Source organism: Rissa tridactyla, chromosome 3 (genome assembly GCF_028500815.1).
Source record: "Rissa tridactyla isolate bRisTri1 chromosome 3, bRisTri1.patW.cur.20221130, whole genome shotgun sequence".
Taxonomy (NCBI): domain Eukaryota; kingdom Metazoa; phylum Chordata; class Aves; order Charadriiformes; family Laridae; genus Rissa; species Rissa tridactyla.
This window is the reverse complement of record NC_071468.1, coordinates 99,470,671-99,488,281: the sequence shown is the minus strand read 5'-3', so window position 1 is coordinate 99,488,281 and position 17,611 is coordinate 99,470,671. Positions and strand designations below refer to the sequence as shown.

At 38.9% G+C, this 17,611-nt stretch overlaps 1 protein-coding gene across 2 annotated transcripts in view; it reads left to right on the top strand.

Moving 5' to 3' along the window:
• LOC128907440 (E3 SUMO-protein ligase ZNF451-like) overlaps positions 1-17,611 on the top strand; it is a 53,120-nt gene that overhangs the window by 18,694 nt on the left and 16,815 nt on the right. For both annotated transcript variants that reach the window (XM_054196343.1, XM_054196342.1), the window contains exons 4-13: positions 583-708; positions 2,229-2,340; positions 2,987-3,137; positions 4,557-4,683; positions 6,064-6,217; positions 8,258-8,405; positions 9,343-10,991; positions 12,117-12,251; positions 16,114-16,244; positions 17,221-17,407. In XM_054196343.1, coding sequence (XP_054052318.1) covers positions 583-708; positions 2,229-2,340; positions 2,987-3,137; positions 4,557-4,683; positions 6,064-6,217; positions 8,258-8,405; positions 9,343-10,991; positions 12,117-12,251; positions 16,114-16,244; positions 17,221-17,407 — 2,920 coding nt within the window. The remainder of the gene's footprint in view (positions 1-582; positions 709-2,228; positions 2,341-2,986; positions 3,138-4,556; positions 4,684-6,063; positions 6,218-8,257; positions 8,406-9,342; positions 10,992-12,116; positions 12,252-16,113; positions 16,245-17,220; positions 17,408-17,611) is intronic.

The following is a 17,611-nucleotide window of genomic DNA, read 5'->3' as shown; positions in this document are numbered from 1 at the left end:
GAGGATGTGTGTCAGAAACCTGGTTCTTTCCAGGAAAGGTGGGTCTTCTGTACATGCACATGCTCACTCGCAGTGATGATTGCTAGAGCTTTTCGTGTAGCAGGAGCAAAGTACAGTGTATGGCCTATCCCTTATGCTAGAAAAAGCTAATGATGTGCCTTTCTGAAGGTACTGGGCAATGTTGTCTTAGAGCAAGAATGATATTGGTTCTCAATGTTTCAGGTGGGCCACATGTTGGCTTTGAAATCTTCAGGAATTTTGTTTACCTACTTAGAAGAATTTAGTTAATTTGTCATTTGTTGGAGATTTCTAGGACACCCAGCATAATCATCCATGTTCCTTCTTGTGCTTTTGTGAGGCTGATGATGAATTGCCTTGAATATGTAGGGGAGTTGGGGTTGCTTCATTTTTTAGCAGAAGTTACAGATGCTGGTAAATAGGAAAACTAGCAAGGTAAAGCATGGAACTTAGTATTGGAGTATCTGTACTGAGCTATGTCCTGATGTTTGGGCATCACTTTTCACCATATTACTGCCTGTTACTTAACAATTACTAAATAAAAGTTTAACTTTTCAATTGTAGAGAAATACTAAACGTAAAGATCACATTGACTATCAGAAAGAACGAGTTGCATCAACCTTGGATCGTCTGGCACGCCATGTTGAAGTAGAGAAACAGCAAAAAGAAGAGAAAAACAAAGCCTTTAAGGTATTGGACGTATTTTGTTTCAGTAGAATTGGATAATACAGGCCTTGTAGTCATGAGTGTGTTTGTTTTCACTGCTAAGTGGAAAAAAAAAAAAAGATTGCTGAGCTGGATCTGGAACTAGTAACTAGAGATTTTTCCTTCTGGGGCATCATTTGAAACACACAGCTTCTAACCGACCAATTTGCTAGTCTTACGCAGTTCCTAAGGGGGGGAAAAAAACAACCTAACTTCATGCAAGCCAATGCAAAAACTTGTTCTCTTGCTTGTATATACAGCAGAGGGACCTTAGCATAAATTATTCTGGTTAAATAATTGAATAATAACAGTTATCACAAACCATTATCCAGCAAACCTAGTTATCTGCCTGCTTTTGTCTGAGATTTTGGGGAAGCCATTTGCCACATTAAATCTCTGTATCAGGTAATATTTTATAATGGGATAAAATTTTCTATATGTAAGGCATAATTTTAAAGGTGAATCCTATTAATTGTGTTGTGTAGCTACTTAAAAGGCATGAGTTTTTAATTTTTATTACAAACTGGAAGGTGCAGCCAATAGGCTTAAGGGTAGGGCTGCTATCAGTGGGACCTGGATAGCTTGAAGCAATGGGCTTGCAAGAACCTCATGAAATTCAACAGGGACAAATGCAAATCCAGTATTTCTGGAACATGCGGACTTTGCAGCCTAATTTTCTGAACACTGTTAATGACTTTTAAAGTCTCATAATTATACTATAGTTACAGCTTGTTATAGTCTATAATAGACTATGCAACTGTAATACAACAGAGTAAAAGGCTGTTAGATATAGTCCAAGGTAGCCTTGAAGTCCAGAGGTCTACATCCCTCTCCTGTCTCCTGCCCTTCGAATTTGGCAGTCTCTTAATGTCTCCACATACAGTTTCTCAAAGGTTAAGTGGCGTCAGAGATAGCTATGTAGCTTTTAAAGGAGTCTGAGAACGAAGGCTAGAACATCCTTTTGTTGATGATGAATATTTTCCTGCTGGGCAGTTCCTTTACTCCTCATCACGTAATGCAATTAAAATTGCCCTTCAAAGTGAAACTACCATGGGTTTTTTTGCCTCGGCAGTGGAACAAATTGACTCTTTGTTTCAATAACTATTTTGTGTTGCTGCTTTTTTAAAAAAAAACTCATTATTATTTGCTGCTTTTTATAATCTTAAAAATCTTGGTTATGCACATGCTTCCGAAACTTCAGTGGGTGCAGTAAAAGTAAAGTAATTCACTGAGGCTGTAGCTTTTATTTGGGGCATAAAAATTAGTACTATTTTTTTTAATTTATTGTTTTGTTGCTGTTACATTCCATCTTTATTGTGTTATACAGAAGTCAGTCAAGTTGTAAGATTTTATTCTGCGCCCCCCCACCTAGGTTTTGTGGGTGTTTTTTTTTTTCTTTAGGTTTTTAGAGACCCATGTGTAAGTTTTGGGATGCATACTTAATCTTGAATTTTTATTTTTTTTTTATTTGATTACCACCTTGCCTGATATGTTTTCCCCTTCAGGAGAAGGTAGATTCCCAGTATGCTCATGGGTTGCAAGAATTAGAATTTATTCGGGAACACAGTGACACAGAAGCTGCAAGATTATGTGTGGACCAGTGGTTAAAAATGCCAGGTAAGAATAGGAAATTAAGTTTCAGTGATGCGTTTTCGAAGTCCTGCATTGCAGAATAGAACAAGTAATAATTGCATTGAGCAATACCGACATTGAGCTTACAGGTGCCGCTTACGCATAACCAAATCTAACAAATTAACTTTGCTAGAGTGTGGCACCTGAAAGTTCTTACACACTCATTGCCATAAAAGCTATTCTTCTAATATTTTGCTGCTTAGAAAATTCAGTATACAAAGTCTAAAAACCAGTAAGGCAGTGTTAACTACTTTCATAAGTAAAGATGCTAGAAGGAAAAATATTACTGTTGAACTGTTGCTCAGGAAAATGTCTACGTAAGTAAGTATAACTTCAGGAAGACAAATCATTTTAAAATACTGCCTGGAGCTCCTACAGGAAGGGTGTCAAAGTGAAAAGTAATCCTACTGGAGATTGAAGAGACGGATTCCTCAACTGAAAGAGCAGACTTACCATGGCAGGATTGAGTTACATGGAGTAACTCAATGCATTGAGTTGAGTGCATTGTTAGCTTGCTTTTAAGAATCAATATAACTTGATTTTTTTAATGTTTTAGGGCTTGTGTGTTAGTTTGTTTTTCTTAACCAGAATCTGAATTACAGAGGCTTAAGTGCTTTGTTTTATAACACAGGTCTCAAACCAGGCACCGTTAACAGTGGAAAAAGGGGTATTTATAAGAGGGGAGGTCAGAGACAAGTCAACAGCAGTCCCATATCTTGCCCTGTGATGCATTGCAACAGAGAGTTTGATAATGGACATCTTCTCCTAGGTCACCTTCAAAGGTAAGGACATAGAGAAAGAGCTCAGTGCAAGAAATAATAATGAAAGAATATGCTTAAACTCAGGACATCAGTGTCAAGTCTACCTTAAACTGCCTATAGTTTGGAGAGCAGACTAATGTGTTACAGATTTTATATAGATGATGTGATGAACTTCCCTCTTGGTTTTTTTTTAGGGGGGGTTTGGGGTTGTTTTTTTTTTTTTCATTCAGAATTGATTTCTTCATCTTGTTGAGCATTTTTTTAATATCTTTTTATTTTTGAGAAGCAAGATTTTTGTTCTCCACTTCTGTTGCTTCTTCCAAGACTGAAAAAGACCAAAAGGTTAACATATACAACTTGATAGTATGATTAAAAAAATGCCCCTGAAGGGTATTTTGAAGGGAAAGAGGAGCAAGAGCTGTAGGCCAGATATCTGTTCACAGCTGATGACTGCTAGTGAGCACTCATTGTGTCTGTGTCAATTCCAGCATATACCGCCTTTTAACTAGCGAATGTGTCGTGGAGAAGGTGGTAAGGAGAGAAGCTGAGGGGAGTGCTGTGGGTTAACCCTGGTAGGCAGCTCAGTGCCAGACAGCTGCTCACTCACCCCAGTGAGATGGGGAAGAGAATCCGAAGGGTAAAAGTGAGAAAACTCTGGGCTGAGATAAAACCAGTTTGATAAGTAAAGCAAAAGCTGTGCAGGCAAGCAAAGCAATGTAGGGAATTCTCATTGGCAGGCAGGGCTTTGTAACACATAAGGGTTACTTGGGAAGACAAATAACCATCACTCTGAACATCCCCCCTTCCTCCTCCTTCACGCAGATTTTATTGGTGAGCACAACGTTGTATGGTATGGGATGTCCCTCTGGTCAGTTGGGGTCAGCTGTCCCAGCTGTGTCCCCTACCAGCCTCTTGCCTAGCCCCAGCCTACTTGCTGGTGGGGCAGTCTGAAAAGCAGAGAAGGTCTTGACGCTGTGCAAGCACTGCTCAGCAATAGCTAAAACGTCACTGTGCTATCAACACTGTTGTTCATAAATCCAAAACACAGCACCATACAAACAGCTACAAAGAAACTTAACTCCATCCCAGCCAGAACCAATGCAAGGAGGTAAAAATAAATAAATTTTAAAAATCCCTCTGTAGGAATTCAAGGCTTTGTTAGTTCTAGTGCTCTTAAAAACAGTATGATTCCTCTCCAAAGTGGTCATTATAACAGGTAAGCCTCAGGGAGAATCACCTCTGTACAGGATACTTTGACTGATACAGTTAATGATAGGGGAAGTGAGGAATTATACAGTTTAGGTTTATTTGATAGATTTTTGTCCAACAACTTCAAAAGACAGGTTTTTTTTTTCCCCCATTTAAAAAAAAAAAAAAAAAACACAAACGTTTTGAGTACTTAGAGGTGACTAACTTGTTAATTATTTTTTTTCTCTCCAGGTTTGATCATTCTCCTTGTGACCCAACAGTCACATTACACGGACCCCCAAATAATGCTGTTGCCTGTGTGATATGCTGCAAAAGATTTTCAACCTCTCAGCAGTACAGCGATCATCTTTTATCTAAGGCAAGATCATAAGGATAAGTAATCCTCCTGACTGAACATAGTAGAGGGTTTTCAAGACATAATTATGCACTGTTTTTGTTTTTCTTTTTTTTTTTCTTTTAACCCTCTTTCTCTCACCTCCTTTGTTTTAGTCTTCGCAGTAGTTTTTCTTATTCTGCTGTGTTTCAAACACCTGATGTATCCTGACAGTACTCCCAGTAGGTTTGACCATTAGATTGTACTTCCCAGCATACCCATGAGAGGACCATAGTTCTATCTTGAACCTCTTGTCCCTCTGGTGGTGGTGTCAAAAGGCATTCCCCTTTTTTCTCATCTCCAAAACTATGAAAGATAAAGGCAAGAAGTCATGGTGAAATACGTGATGGTAAAGAGAAGCAGCAGAATGGAGATGGGGGAAAAAGAGGCAGCAGAATGAGAAAAGAAAATTGGGCGATTGAGCTGCAACTGTTTCTTCTCTGTTTCAGGTCTCTCTGATAGATGTATTTGCTGCTACTCACTAGTTAAATTGCAGAAGGGAAAAGGATAATCTAGCATTTGAGTTTTGATTTGAATATAAGCTAATAGTATTTGCTTTTTTGTTGTTGTTCCTCCCTACTTCCACTCTTTTCACTTTTTTTTGTTTTTGGATAATGCTCACTCTTTTCCTTTTGTTCGTAACTTCCCACTGTAAAACCTCAGTTCAATGACAGGTGTTATGTTCTGGGTGCCTGGTTTTATTTAAGCAGTCTGGTGTTGAACTGGATAATGGATAGCACTCTCAAAGTTGAATGTTTTAATAACAAATATTATTATGTACCCATCTAGTAGTAACTCCTGATGCATAGTCAGACCTGACAAGCTTGAAAGATTGCATCATAGTTTTTCCCTGCTCTTTTGCCATTGCTTCAAAGTTGTGTGTGTGCCTGTGGTGCGTCCAGGGGCATGAGCAGGAGTTACAGACGAGTTTGGAGAAAGGGACCAGCTCTTGCAGAGGCACGAAGATGGGGTTATTTTGGTGTGGAAGGATGAGGAGATAATACTAAACAAGCTATGGAAGAAGGCATAAGCATATCATGAAGATTCCTTGAGCAAACATAAGGGATTAAGCAAAAATGTCAGCAGCAAAACTTAAAGATTTTTGTCAGGAAGGTAGAGATGGTGCAAGAAGGGAATGGAAAAGTTGACAGTGTCATAAGGTTGAGTAGCTGAGTTTGACAGTGGCAGTTTGGCCAGTCCCTTATGACTCAAGAGCTGAAGTGCATAGGGGTAGGCTGTGCATAAACATAGATGCAGTAGCTGAAAACCCAAAAGTGAAAATATTACCATGGAAGGATATGAGGAGAACTGTGACTGGTTTCTTGACTTAATATTTTTCCTAACTAGATCATTTTTTTCTTGCAGCTAAATGAAAATGATGGACATAAAAAAGATCTCCCTCCACAGCATATTCAGTGTTTTGCATGCCCAAGCTGCTTCCTCCTTTTCACCAAAAGTGACGAATGCTTGAAGCATATGTCAGGAAAGAACCACTTCCTCGAGGCTTCTAAATTGAGTGGTATGTTGCTACGAAGTGTACCACTTTTCATTCCTTCTGATAATTGCTCCTTATGATATGAAGTGACTTATATTTTTCTTCTGTGTAAAAAAAGCTTAAGGTTTTTAATTAATTTTTATTTTTCTTTTAAGGTCTCCAATGTGATACAGCTCTGTAAGAGGAGATGCTTTGAAATTTATAACTTTGTGTAGAAATGATTCCTCCATCACAGTTGCTGTAATGAGAAGCAGACTTTCCTTTATCTCCAAGTCTCTTGTATAAGTGTCTCATCCTCCAGTGACTCTGTGCAACTACTGTCCTAAATAAGTTTACATTTATCATGTTGATAGGAACCAAAACACGTAAATTTCTCTTTCAATTCCAGTCAGACTGGCTGTGGTGATCCCTCCCCTTACTGTACTGTCTGAAGTCTGCTGGAAGCTATTTTTCTTGTCTGTTCCCTTGGCATTCCTGATACAAAAGACCTGTGAAAGTTTCGTCTCCATATAATTGCAAATTTAGCATGCTTAGTTGGAATGGTGCTGCCAGTCTGATGCCTTGCATTGGTCACATTGCCACTGAAGGCTAAAATAGCAGTTATGTTGTGAGCTGATAACATCCTGAACCATACTTCGTAATTCCACAGCAGATATCTGTCTGGTCATGGTTTTGAAAACAGGTTTAATGACCATCATAGCTGTACTGACTTTTTAGCTTTGACATGAGCAATAGGCGTTAAAGCATTTACTTTAATGTTAGGGAAACAGCTGAGACAGATCAGATATAGATGGAGTTGACTTCTTATTCAAGAAGCTGCCATACTTTAGATAGTGTATCTTTCAGGATAAGCCTACATGTCCAAAAGGATTGGTATAGTTATTTCTCACCTTCATAATTATATCTTCTACTTCTGCCCTCTCCCATGGTGTCCGCAGGAAGTGTACAGTAAAGACAGGCTTAAGGAATCTTCCTGCAGGTTGAGTCAGTACTAACGTCTTCATGGAAGTGACAGTCAGCTCCATGGTTCTGATTTCTCTTATGTATTGTAAATCTAATGGACTTTTATTCTCAAAAAGAGGTTATTAATTCTGAATGTGCTGACCGTAGATGCCTTTAAAATCAGGCCATAGGTTTTAAAAAAGATTGCTGGTGAGCTATTGCTTTGAAAAGACCAAGAGCCTTTAAAATCAGGCCATAGGTTTTAAAAAAGATTGCTGGTGAGCTATTGCTTTGAAAAGACCAAAATAGTGTTTTCTTCTTTAGAGATGGATAGCATTTAACTTGGAACAAAAAAAAAAGGGGGGGGGGAAAGGAGGGGCTCTGTTTTATTCCTTTGCATTGGTAGGTCTTTAGGATTAATATCAGCGTGATCTGTAAGATCTGGTAGTGAAGTTAGTTGAAAGGCATAACCTCAAATTACTGCCTGCTGATCATCACATCTTACTAAACAGAAAATTCGAAGATAACTTGCCTCCTAAGATGCAGAACATTAACAGCAATAGCTTGTAAGTCACTTCCCATTCTCTTTTCAATAGAAAAATTTCTGTTCTGCTGGCACTTGGAGTTAGACATGGAGTATGCACCTGAAAATTTAGGGAGAATTAACATTGAGGATGGGAAAAAGGAGATAGTCAGAGTATGCGGAAACTTCTTAAATGAATTGCATGCTTCTTTCTGTTTTAAACATACTATGGCTTTAAACGAAAGAGTAGGCAGGTGGTGACAGATGGAGGGGAGGATGGTCAATAAGAACCTTCCTAAGGGAGATAACTGATCAGACCTTGTAGAAGGAGGAAAAGGGCAGTAGAGTTAGTTGCAGAGTATGGAAAAAAAAAAGGATGCAAAGAGATTCAGATAAGAGATTCTTACAGAAGTTTAAAACATTAATGCAATTTTATGTAAAACTTCCATTGCACAATTACTGTGGCTCAGCTGACACATGGTAACTCACTTTCTGAAGCCTGTGACAAATGAGTACCATTGTAACTGTCATCTGAGAGCTGACATAACTGTGAAAGAACTCTAATGTGTGGTTGCACTTTCTGCCATTCCATATTATAGATGACATGAAGGCTGGCCTTCCTCTACCTTTCCCATCGTATGCAAAGAACCTTCTGATATCTTTGTGCAAAGAGGTCCCCTTCCAAGTGAAGTGTATATCCTGCTGCCAGATACTACGCTCGCATATGGAATTAACAGCTCATTTCAGGTTTGTGAGCGACACTCGTCTTTATAATGTGATCATTCATAGATCAATAACAGATAGGCAGGTGTGTTCTTAGTGGTGCAAATAGATTTCAGGGCATTTAGGACTATCTGAATATTGACTTCCTGAGTAAACTATCAAAAACCTGCCCCCTTGCCATGTCTTTTACCCTGCCTTACCCCGCACAATCCACTGCAGAATGCTGATCAATGTCTGTATCCTCTTTGTTACTTTCTGTAACAGAGCAACAGAACTTGGTCTCTGTTCCATTGTTTCTAAGTTCATAGAATAATAGAATGGTTTGGGTTGGAGGGGACCTTTAAAGGTGATCTCGTCCAACCCCCCTGCAATAAGAAGGGACATCTTCAACTAGATCAGGTTGCTCAGAGCCCCGTCCAACCTGACCTTGAATGCTTCCAGCGATGGCACATCTACCACCTCTCTGGGCAAATTGTTCCAGTGTTTCACCACTGTCACTATAAACAATTTCTTCCTTGTACCTGGTTTAAATCTATGCTCTTTTAGCTTAAAGCCATCGCCCCTTGACCTATTGCCAGAGGCCCTGCTAAAAAGTTTGTCCCCATCTTTCTTATAAGCCCCCTTTAAGTAGTAAAAGGCTGCAATAAGGTCTTCCCGGAGCCTTCTCCTCTCCAGGCTGAACAGCCCCAAGAAGTTGGCAGCATTGGATTTCTAAAACAACATATGCATCGATCTAAGTGCTAGTTTTGGAAATTAGCACCTAATTCTCTTTGAAGTGCAGAGATGAGATAGACATTGCATGTTTTTGTTGGCAAGCTAGTAGGTGAGTTAAAGTGTACAGAGGGCACTATTTCCACACACTAATTGCTGTAGCTGCTAGGTAATATTTCAAAGTACATTTGAAAGTTTAAAAATATTTCAGGTTATCATATAACCTCTTTATTTTTTTAATCCATTCTAGAACACGTTGTCGTAATTCTGGGCCTGTGGCAGTGTCAAAGAAGAGAATCTCCCAAGTTGCAGAGATATTTAAAACAAAAGGTCACTGCGAGAACTGTGATAAACTGTTTGCTGATAAGAATCAGATCACCCAGCATAAGCAAACCACTCAACATAACATTAAAGTTTTTAGTAGAATGGAAGAGTCCATCTTGATGTTCTGTCATATCAATGGAAAAAATAAAAATCAGTCTTACTTGTGCCATGTTGTGGATCGGTCAAGACCACTACTTAAAAGACACTGGACTTCGAATGAGCCTACCAGTGAAAGGGGATCTACTCCTTCAAAACGGAAGAGCGATTTAAAGGATAAAAAGGAAGATCATGTAGCAAACCAAAGTCAAGGTAGTGCTTGCAAAGTAAAAGCCTGGTTTTGTGAATGTCTTCAAAAGTTTTTTACAGAAGAGTCAGTAGAAAAGCACATTTTGTCAGCAAATAGGATCTGTCACAAGTGTGCTGTGTGTGGAAAGCTTGCTGAAAATTCAAGCATTATCCGCCTGCATATGAGTCGATTCCATGGGGGAGCACACTTGACTAATTTTCTTCTCTGGTGCAGAGCATGTTCTGTAGATCTCAGAGAAGAGGATATTATGGGACATGTGACTGAATTTCATGGTGGACATAGTTACTATTATGAGCAAGAAGCTCTGGAAGATGAACCTATGCCATCCGCTTCTGACACAGAGTGCGTTTCTGCAGGTGAAAGGAAAGACTGCATTCCTAGTCCTATGGAACTCTCCCCTGAAAAAAGTCATATTCTGGGAAAATGGCAATGCCGCATTTGTGAGGAGATGTTTGAATCTGAAGAGAGCGTTAAACAACATTGCATGTCCTTAGAAAGCCATGCATTTCACAGATATTGCTGTGGCTTATGCAGAAATCACTTTCGGAAAGTAGGAACGCTACAGCGACACTTCCAAGAGCATCATAACCAGGAGATACAGACTAAATACTTCTGTGGCCTTTGTGGTAATCTCTTCTTTGACACAGAAGAAGAATTTCTAATCCATTATAAGGAGATTCATAGCACAGACTATGCATTTGTGCCTGAGCAGATGGAAATGTCAATAAAAAAAGAGGAGGACTTCCTCCCAGTAGAAAAAGGAGACCGTTTAACCTGTGGTTGCCGGACAACTTATGTCTCCAGAATAAACAGGAGGAATGATTATGTGGATTGCCAGAAAGCCATGCTGCAAAAAGGAAACTTATGGTTTCGATGCTGCTTGTGTTCTGCAACTGCACAGAATTTTGCTGAGTTGAACAGTCATCTCAGCAGTCACACGTCACTGAAACATAAGGAAGAGATGTATGTTGTTAGATGTGCTGCATGCAACAAAAACTTTGATGATCTTCAGAGCGCGCATCAGCACTATCATATGAAACACTGCTTCTTGCAGAAACCTGATCTATCAAGTCTTGCATCAGAATCGGAAAATACAGTATTCAAGTTTACAGCAAGTGGGGCTTGTGTGGACAGAAAACCGCACCAGCTAAAACTTGAAGCATCTCCATCGAAGACTCAGGGAAGACCAAAGCCATCTCCTCTGCAGGGACCAATACAGGGAAAGAAAGAAAAAAAGGACTCGGCACACTCTGAAGAACTTGGTGAAGGTTTGCAGAATTTTATTTTTTTTTTTTAACATTAGAAAATATTGTTGTCTTTAACACACTGTTTCAATGTTAGTACAAGTATGTAGCATACTATTTGCCTATACCCAGTCTGTAAATCAACTCAGAATTCAGTATTTGTTGTTCTTTAAGGCTGCGTTTTGAATTCTCAGTATTTGAGTTTCCAGAACTTGTAATCAACAATTTATTGTTATATGCTGTATGTATGAAGTCTTTTAAAAAAAAAAAAAAAAAAAAAAAAAAGGTTGGCAGATATGAGAACCCTGGGACTGAAATATTTTGAAATTACTTGGGAGCTTAATTTGGTGTTAAAAGGAAGAGGACAATCAAGGACCCCAAATAGAGATCTAACTCTTAAAAGTGTAAAAGTGGTCTATAATGCACATTCAAGAGAAACTTGCCACCTTTGTATGTACAAATGTTTATGAGCCTGGTAGTGCTTTCTATGTGGTCAGTCTTATTTTAACACCATCTTCTCTGTTTCCTTACCTTGCTAAAAAATAATTTCATCTGAGCATTTATGTTATCAGTATGTATTAGGGGGTGTTTTTGCCTTGAGCCTGCAAATATTTTTTTGAAGTTTGTGTCACTTCTAAGAATGACATCAAGAATGCTAAAGGTTGTGTTCAAAAATTGGAAGTGTTTTCAGTTACTCATAGTGTCATAATACTTTTGATTAAAAGGTTGACATTTATGTTAAATGTACAGCACAAAATATTTCTCTAAACATTTTACATACTCTTGTGCATGTAAGCAATTAAATGTCATGGAGACTTGCTGTAGTAGGAGGTGCACAGTTGAATATTAAACAGACTATTCACATGTCTTGGTGCAGGACAACAGCTTTCTGTGCCTAGCACAAAACTGTCCAGCTCTACACCATCGTATAGCTAGATTCCGCATTTTTTTGTCTGATTTGCGCGTTACCAAACGCTACTTCAGTTGATTTAAAAACAGTGCAGTTGCCAAATATGATCATGTTTTATAACTTTTAGCTTATAGAATAGTTGAATACGTGAATTTTCAAAAGCATAGCTTAAGTTGATGTATGTTGGTTGACCAGAAAGTCAGTTGATCTTTAAACGCGTCCTTTTTATCCCATTGAAGATGGTGAACTTCCTGATCTTGACTACCTGAGTACCATGACTCACATTGTGTTGGTGGATCTGGACAACTGGGGAAGCTTATTCACGCAGCTGCCAGCTAACCTGAACCAAGGGACGTTTATCTGGGGCTTTCAAGGTAAAAAATTATTAAAGAAAATAAGATTAACAAGTCTACACAAATACTTGAGCAGAGATTCTTTGAGAGGATGAAGAACAGGAACAGTCACTAGGGCCTCTTAAGTTACAGCGTCACAGGCACCATGTCATAGAAGTGTTCTTTAAGTTTTCTAACTCTGTCTTAACCTCCTCTGCTCTTAGCATTCCTTGTAGAATATTGTTCCAGAATTGCTGAACAGTTTAAGAGCCTTTCTGCCTTCCCTGCTGAACCTACTTACGCTATATCATACTAGGTTTTCATAGTTATCAGGACAGCCATAATACTCAGGGATTATTTTCTTTCTGATTCCCAAGTCCTCATCATAATGTTTTCTTTTCAGTTCCAAAAGGCATGATTTTACATTCTTGTACTAGAATATTGTTCTGTCTCTGGCTTGCTCCTTAACGATGTCCCTGGTCATCCTATACCTGATAAGTGTATCTCACATCTGGAAGATACCGGTAGTGGTACGAGGTAGTTGATGGAACTCACATTGTTATGGGTTTGTAAACCCATAACCTTGGGGTTTGTAAACCCCAACTTGGCAAAGCCTACTAATAGCATCCCTTGATACTTTTTTCTAACCTGACTATTCTTGAACCAATTTCTTGTCCACCTCATGCTTTTTCTACTGTGTTTCTTTATCTGCCTTCATAATTATTTTGCCTGTTGTACATTGAATACTTCACTAAAGTCTAGGTAAGGGCTAGTTTCAAAATATTTAGTGCCTGAGACATAGGCATCATCTTAACAGACTTGCAGGAATTGTGAGGCGTGTTGTACACACCACTGCACTGTACTACTTCTTTACTTAATGTTCTTGATTATCTCTTCCTTTAATCAAGAACATCCTGAATGCTGAGAGTTTTCATGCTGCTGAGGTTGGACACACACACACACCTGAATATGACACACGTTTTCTCTGTTAAAGAGGACTGTGCTCCTGAGTTTTGTGGTCTGCTCAGGTATCGCTTCTGTATCATTACCTGTATTGTCATTACTTAGCCTTTGACCTCTTGGTACAGTAACAGTATCTTTGTGTATGTACATGTACCTGCACAAAAGCATGCACAAAACCCCACAAAATATTAATTTTGAGGGTTTAGATTATACCTAATAATCCTGGATTTCTAGTTCATCTTTGCTGCCTGGCTGCTGCATTTATTTATATTCTCTTTTCTATGTGGCTGAACAACCTGTTGTTTGTTCTTACTATCTTCTGTGAGGCTTTACCCTGCTTGACTTCTGGTCAAATTTTACTTCACCTCTGCACTCCTTGATTTCTAAGGCTATTGTGATTTGGGGTTTGTGGGTTTTAATTGCTGAAGGCTTGTTGTTTATAGTTATTCAATCCACTTGACCTTGGAAAACTTTTTTTTCTTTTTCTACAGACAAAAATAAGAAACTGTTAGGCATCTGATTTGAAGAAATGTCAGGTCTGCTTGACATCTAAAGTCCAAAGTTAGAATTTTTCACAGTTATGTCAAACTTTCGCCGCTTGAATTCAGGCACTTGCTTTCAGTCATACTTTGTTATTCTATTTAATTTACTCAAAACTGGTTTGTCATTAATTTACCCAAACTTGTTTGTTATGACAGGGTCTTCTGTGCTGTTAACTATTTCCAAGGTTTCCATTTCCATGCCCTGTTTTGATTCAGTAAGAAAAAAAATTGATTGAACCCAGGAATGTCTGAACTGTGTTGTTGTCAGAAATGTCTCTTCTCTGACCTATCTAAGAAAGAGAAATAATCCATAGTACAGTCTTAGCGTCACTAATCTATTGTTAGGAACCTCTATTAATACGATAATCTTACCCAAAGGTACCTCTCTGCTAGTTAAGACGCTGTTCCCAGGGATGTTCCAAACATAGGCGCCTGCTGGCGCAGCCCAGCCCAAATCCATTTCTTGCTTCCCAAATGGAGTTGCTGCATTGCAGGCTACCTTATGGGAATGGCCCCTGGAGCACTTGAGCTGAAAAACCCACACCAAAGAGTTAACGGTGATTAAAATCGTCCATATTCATATCAGAAAATACTTTAGCAGTTTATTACTGTCAACTACATTGTTACAGAGCCTGGGAATACTAAGGCTCCCAGGCACATCTGGATTCATTGTTGTAGGTGCCCTCTCATAATAATGGTTTACAGAGTTATTTGATGCATGTTATTGTTGTTTGTTTAGCCTGTGAAAATATGGTGATATCCCTGTCTCTTCTGATTTTTTTTCCCCTGCATTTCCCAAACAACACTTCTGATTTTTTTTTTAATTATTTTTATATGATACTTTTGCATTATTTCTGTTATTCCTATTGCTAATACAGCCTTAGCTTTGCTTTGAGTTCTTCCATTGTATTGCCCAGGCTCTGTATGGTTTCTGTTTTCAGCTATCCAGTTGTCCTTCACCCTTTTGTGGTCTAGCTCCACCAGAGTAAATACAGTTCTGTCATTGTTTTCAGCTGTCCTGGCCAAATGTTTATGTTGTATGTTTATGTAGCCAAAAGCCAGGGTTGGTAATTACAAGTCTTTCCCAAATAGCAGGGACCAAGGCTGTCACAACAGATGAGAATGACTTGCAAATACCACTTTTCTCATGGACACATACTCCTAAATTGTTTCTGTGTAGTCTGCTACTAAATCTTTGAGCTTTGAGATCATTTTTGACACCCTCTTATAGCCATTAGGCTGAAAAGGAGGGGGGGGGTTGGAGGGAGGAGGAATCTACGGAAGATTGCTTCTACTTCTTTCTCAGGCTAGGGGTGGGCAGGTTGGAATACGCAATCCTCTGCAACCTGTTTACTTGAGCTCTAGTTTCACATGTCCTCACATGAAGTGTCATCAATGAGTGCTTTCACTTTCCATTCAAAATCCATTCTTACATCCAGCTGCTCTATCATCTGGCACGTAAAGCAACATTTTTCCCTCCCCATTGCAGACCCATTATTTCTTAGCAATTAGGAAGGTCATGAAACTCTTATTCACCCCCTTCAAATGGTCCTTCCATTTGTTTGCCTTTTTATGTTGTCATAGTAACTGCAACTCCTCTGGTGTTTTTTTTTCCCCCCTCTTCTTGAGAGACTTACTGCTCCTTTCCCTTGCAACCTCTTTCAGCCTGGTATTCTCTTGATTTGTAGCAGGCCTGTTACTCAGCTCATCTCTATTATCCAACTATTTTCTCAGCCAGTAACTACATGTTTTAGGATACTGTTGAGAAAATTCCTGCACTTATTTTTTTTTTTTTCTCCAGTTGTAGACTCATTTTGCTTATCCTTGACTGCATCCAAGTGTTAGTCAAGACTCTAGCATTTGTTTTAGCTGTTGCTCCAGTTCTTGGATCTTATTTTAAAAGACTCCTGACATGTAATGTGTCAGACAGTTACAGAGTCTGTTAGAAATAATCTTGGGCGTTACATTAGTACACGATTGCCTACGAGAAGCATTTCTGTTACTTGTACCGCATTCCCAGAGTTCCTCTGCTTCTGCACATTAACTATAGCTGTGCTTAAAGCTGGAAAAAATACATGCTGGTGTCTAAATGCACATGATGTCTAGAAGATAAGTTTTTCAGGATTAGAAGTAAAATTCATAAAAAATTGAATGAGTGGTTTTGTGTAGGATCAGGCTAGCTGCTTTTTCCTTTTTTGCTTTCTAACCCAAGAACAAGGGTTCTTTTAGGATTTTGGTTATGTGTTTCCTCATCTTTCACATTGGTCAAAGTAAATTCTGCCTTTAAAGCCAGATTTATCTTTGCTTTTGCCTTCTTGAATTCTTAATTCATGGTGGCATTTCTAGTGTTTTGGGTTTTTTTCCTTTTTTTTTTTTAATTTTTCTTCTTCCCTCTTTAGGAGGATACAGCAACTGGAAACCTCCAGTGCAATGCAAAATCTACAATTATCTGAAGAGGATTGGATGTTTCTTTCTTCATCCACGTTGCGGTACCAGAAGAGAAGCAGCAGACTTTGCTCTCTGTGTTCACGTAAGTTAGTGCAGCTTGCTTTATTGTTGTGTTTGTGTACCCAGAGAAGAGTCGCAGATGATACCTGCTATTGATGTGAAATACTAATTGCAGATGATGCATAGATTCTCTCTGCGTGACTTCTGTGTCCACTAAAAAGAATGATAAACCTGTCACTGAATTCAGCGGAGAACAGACTGTTGAGAAGTGCTTTACATGGTTTTTTTGTTGTTGTTCTTTTTCTTTCTGCAGGAATAAAAAAAGTTCACCCAAATAGGACATCAGTCCATTGTGGAGGGTAACGGGGATGGTTAGGGAATGAAGAATAAAAAACCACAATTCTTACAGTTTCTGTTTCAGAAAGAAATGTAACTCCTGCCTCTCTTCAAGGAGCCCAAATCTAGAGCCATCTTTAAGGTGGAGATGGGTGGGTGCCAGTTTCAGAGACCCTGTTGGGCTGACAAAGAGCAGTGCCTCTCTTCGATAGACCTAGGGCTTTGGCTGAGTTGGGAGAGGTGCAGGTGAAGTACAGGAATCTGGGATGCCATGGAGACTCATGTTCTTTGTATAGTGCTTTATCAGTTAGATAAAACTACTTGAGGATTTAATTCTATGATATAAGTGTGCTTTGCATCAGGGTTTGTATGTTGCATCACACTTTTTTTATGATTCTTAAAATGTTCTGCCCAGATGACTACTCTTATGTGGAGATGCTTCTGAAATGCTGTTTTTCAGGAATTCATTCCATACTCCATCTGTACTTTTCTGGTAGCCATTTTCTATATCTATTATTTTATGTGTAGAATAAATGCAGTGTCAAAACTGTTGAAATAGTACCTTTCTCAGTGGTATAATGTACATCAGCCATGGAAGCGGAGGTAAGTTGCTGTTGCTGCAGGCATCTTGCCTATGAAGACCTGTCTTCCATAAAGCTACCCAAACACCATGAGGTAAAAATGTGATCTCAGTTCAACGCTTGTCACCTGTTTCCGTACAGGCTGGTCGTCTGGATGAGCACCTGCCCAAGCAGATTCCTTTCACTGTACTTTCTGGAGACAAAAGCTTCCTGGAACTGGAAAATCAATTTAAGATGACCCAGCGGTCAGCTCGCATCCTAAATCCTCACCACATTGAAGGAGACATGATGTGTGCCTTGCTAAACAGCATTTCAGATACCACAAAAGGTAGAAAGTAAACATGGAACATAATCTTTCCAGTAAACCAATAATTCTTTCTAATAAAAGAATTGAACACTTGTGCTGGTAACACAAGCTGTTGCTTGATGCTTCTTCTACTGTACTAGTATTTTGATGAAATATAGATCAGAATATCGGTTTGCTTGGGGCAAGCTTTGAAACCAGACTTAAGTGGTTTTTTATTCAACATAA